At 40.3% G+C, this 3,342-nt stretch overlaps 1 protein-coding gene across 1 annotated transcript; it reads right to left on the bottom strand.

The window, feature by feature from the left end:
• Window positions 1-345: 345 nt before the first annotated feature.
• LOC111629187 (hemocyanin F chain-like) lies at window positions 346-2,900 on the bottom strand. Its single transcript, XM_023373068.1, has 9 exons — window positions 2,646-2,900; window positions 2,364-2,581; window positions 2,090-2,298; window positions 1,621-2,017; window positions 1,422-1,550; window positions 1,221-1,349; window positions 970-1,156; window positions 670-893; window positions 346-596 (listed from the first exon to the last, which is right to left on the bottom strand). The coding sequence occupies exons 1-9, from the start codon at window positions 2,839-2,841 to the stop codon at window positions 405-407; spliced, it is 1,881 nt and encodes a 626-aa protein (XP_023228836.1). The 5' UTR covers window positions 2,842-2,900; the 3' UTR covers window positions 346-404.
• Between the last annotated feature and the right edge of the window lie 442 nt (window positions 2,901-3,342).

The following is a 3,342-nucleotide window of genomic DNA, read 5'->3' as shown; positions in this document are numbered from 1 at the left end:
AATATTTTTAACACAGAAGACGAGATTGATAGCCTGTAAGAATTTACATCCTTTTTTGGAAAGGCAATTAAAACAGAGTTAACCCAGTATTAAGCACAGTTAAGTTTCTAAATATTCATTTTCTTAAGTTCTCTAGTATTTTATCTATGATTAGCATCAAATGCCAAATTCAAAATGTGTTGTTCGCATTCAAATTCCGGATTTAAAGATTTCCGGAAGTACGTCACGTTTGGAATCTTGAATTAAAAAATAATTTTAATAATAAATAAACGGTAAAGGCATTTTTCTGGACGAATGCATGGAATAAATTCTGTAAACGATTAAAGAAGTACAGAAAAACGAAGATTAGAATTCGGAAAACTTTATTAAATCTTTATTACATTTATAGTGCGGGAAAGAGAAATTTAGTGTTCTTTGAATTGAATGACCACATCGGTGTAGGTCATGTTATGAGTGATGAAATCGGCGATGGTGCGAGATTTGATAGTACGGTCGAAGGGGAAGCCCATGGGTTTCTTGTCGGGGTATTTGTCGTCTTTAGCACCGCAATAGCTGACTGCATCTGAACAGATTGCATGATTGTTCAAGCCTCCCACCTACGAAGATTGAGAAGGTTAATGGATATCAATGGATGCAGTTGATAGAGTTTGATAAAAATTTACTACTCACGTTATCAAGTTCGTAGTCAGTTAGGATTACAATCAATTGGAAGTCCATGCCCTTGTGGTTTCCTCGAGGAATTAACATATGTTGAGGCCATCCACAACTGCAGAACTCAGTACTGTCTTCGGATATGCCTTCTCCCTTCTTTAGTTCTTCTACTGTGGGAACGTGGGAAATAGTGACGCTGGATTCAGTTGACTTTCGCATGATGGTATTTTTTCCGGGTTGTACTATATATAGACAAAGGACATGTTAGATTGCTTTTCTTCCATAAAAATTTATCTTGTAGGCCTAATCGTTACTTACATTCGCTGTGGAACTTATCCAACTCGATGAAAAATCGGCGCTGTGTGTTCAGAGTCAGGCGGTTACCCAGTTCATCGTGTTTAGGGCCCAAGAAGATGCGGACAGTGGCATGTTTAATGTTTCCTGACTTATTCTCAACGTTGATAGTGTAAGAGAAGGGATCGTGATCCAAATGTTGATGTCGTACCTACGAATAAAAACATTAACAAATGATAAAAACGGATTTTTAGAAAATAGTCATTCTCATATACCTTGACAGATCCTTTTAAATTTATTCCGTAAGATAACTCCAACAAGTCCTCTTTGATAAATGTGTTGACGACGTTCGGAACCTTGGAGTTAACTGTGGCATTGACAACTTCCACGTCTGGGAAGCTCAACTGCAATAGAATCAGACGGTTAAACAAGTATAAAAAGACAAGGAAGCTGAATTTAGGAAACTGGTAACATACCTCGTCTTTGGTGTATGAAGGCAAAGTCTCTTTGTATTCCTGGAAAATATTGTCGATGAATCTATGCCACCTGTAGAAAATAGGATCCCGCAGAGAGGTGGAAGTGTCGCTCATTACGCCCGGATTCTCCTACGAAAATGAAAGAAGTTGGTTAATTTGGTGTTTCTCCAATTTCTTCAATCTGTTTAATGAAAATTACCTTGAATCTGCCGTCGGGATCGTGGAGCCGAGCCATCATGACGTGTCCCCAGTTGTGTAAACTTCCGTAGTAATCACGATTCTTAGATTCTTCGCTGGATTCCATTAAGTCTCCTAAAATATCGATTCCGTGTTGAGCATCCAGAGGGATTTCATTACCTTCATCGTCTATAATGGTTCCCAAATGAATAGAGTCGAGAATCCTGTCTCTCCAACGTTCCATATCTTGCACAGCTACTTCTTTGAGATCTCTCATAGCTAGTCCTGAAGGACGACTGGCATAATTCAAACCACTGATAAGGGAAGTCAAATGGGGTGAGTAGCCTTCTAGCTCTTCTTCGAAGTTGTGGAAAGGTGTCATTCTTCGCAGACCTACTGATAAACGATCGCAATCGTACCTGATGGGAAAAAAAGATCAGTAATCGTGGAAAAGAAAAGGGAGAAGACATAAGATAAACATGTCGACTTACCTAGCACACATCTGCTGATGCATGTAGAAGAAAAGTTCTCCCTTTCGGTCCTTGTATTTGCCCATGAGGTCCGCTCTCCAAGTAGCAGGGTAGACGCAATGCCAATGCCAATGGTGAGCATTGACCTCAACATCTTCACGGAAGTATGCAAGATTATATTCGGGATCTAAGATGTTGCCAGTCTCCTTGATGTCAATTTGAATTGTATCCTGCAAAATGACCGACAGATAAGATACAGGATAAGTTCGAAAGAGCAGCATTGACGGACACTTACTGCTCCGGGTCTGTTCAGATCGGCTTTAAGAGCTAGATTAATGGTCTCGGCAGGGATGAAGCGGTCGGGGAAGATTTCCTGGATGGGAGGAACAGTGACTCCGCGACAGTCGTCACGATGAAGAATGGCAACAGATGCGGCAAACACGAAGAGACCCTCATTGACGACATCTCTGGCTTGTTCACACAAGTGGATGAAATCATTGAAGTCCTTGGCGGCTATAGAAAAGAAGAAATTAGCTAAAAGAAAAAGACAGGAGAATGAACAAAAACTTAGACTTACCATATAGAGTCTCGTATAAGTACTGGGCTTCGGCCAAGTGTTCGGCATGGAAACAGGAGAACAGCTTTCCTCTTTCCAACTTTCCTACGGGTTTGAGGCGCGGGTCCCTTTCGTCTATACTCAACTTCTTTCTTGTCAAAGAAGTGAGATGCTCGAAAAGCGGAATAATTCGGTTCTGCTTCTCGCCGACGGTCATTCTGGAGAGTTGTCTGGACCTGAGCGCACACTAGCCGATCTCTGCGTGCCCGAAGCCCCGTGCCCGCTCTATATATGCGAGAGGAATGTATTCCGGGAAGTGTTTGTGGGACGAATATAGCGTCTTTGGGAGAGTTCGCTATATCGGGTGCATCCGGAGTTATTTCCGGATAAAAAACAATTCGTTGAATCTAAAGACTAATGTTGGCCGTCACCGGACAGACACTTGACAAATTACTTCGCTGTGTTTGATCAGAATTAGAGGGTAAAAAGAAAAATAATAGAAATACTACATGCGTTTAACGGAAATATCGGAAAGATAAAATCAACCATAAAAATATAACTAGAAAACGCTTAACCAATAAAAATTGTTGATTAGAAGATATAGATTAGATTAGAATAGAAGACAATTATAAAATCTTCATTTTCGCTTGAATAATTGTGCGCTAATTTTAATTGAAGTGTGTAGAATCTCCCTCCTAAACTTATTACTTTCTTAAAC

This window comes from Centruroides sculpturatus, unplaced genomic scaffold (genome assembly GCF_000671375.1).
Source record: "Centruroides sculpturatus isolate CEXI.00-Female unplaced genomic scaffold, Cexi_2.0 scaffold608, whole genome shotgun sequence".
NCBI classification, from domain to species: Eukaryota; Metazoa; Arthropoda; class Arachnida; order Scorpiones; family Buthidae; genus Centruroides; species Centruroides sculpturatus.
This window is presented reverse-complemented; position numbering and strand designations above follow the sequence as displayed.

Coding starts and splice junctions, on each gene's coding strand:
- LOC111629187 (XM_023373068.1), bottom strand. CDS start 2,841: ATGACCGTCGGCGAGAAGCAGAACCGAATTATTCCGCTTTTCGAGCAT. Junction 2,582..2,645: donor CTTATACGAGACTCTATATG/GTAAGTCTAAGT, acceptor TCTTTTCTATAG/CCGCCAAGGACTTCAATGAT. Junction 1,350..1,421: donor CTTCATACACCAAAGACGAG/GTATGTTACCAG, acceptor ATTCTATTGCAG/TTGAGCTTCCCAGACGTGGA.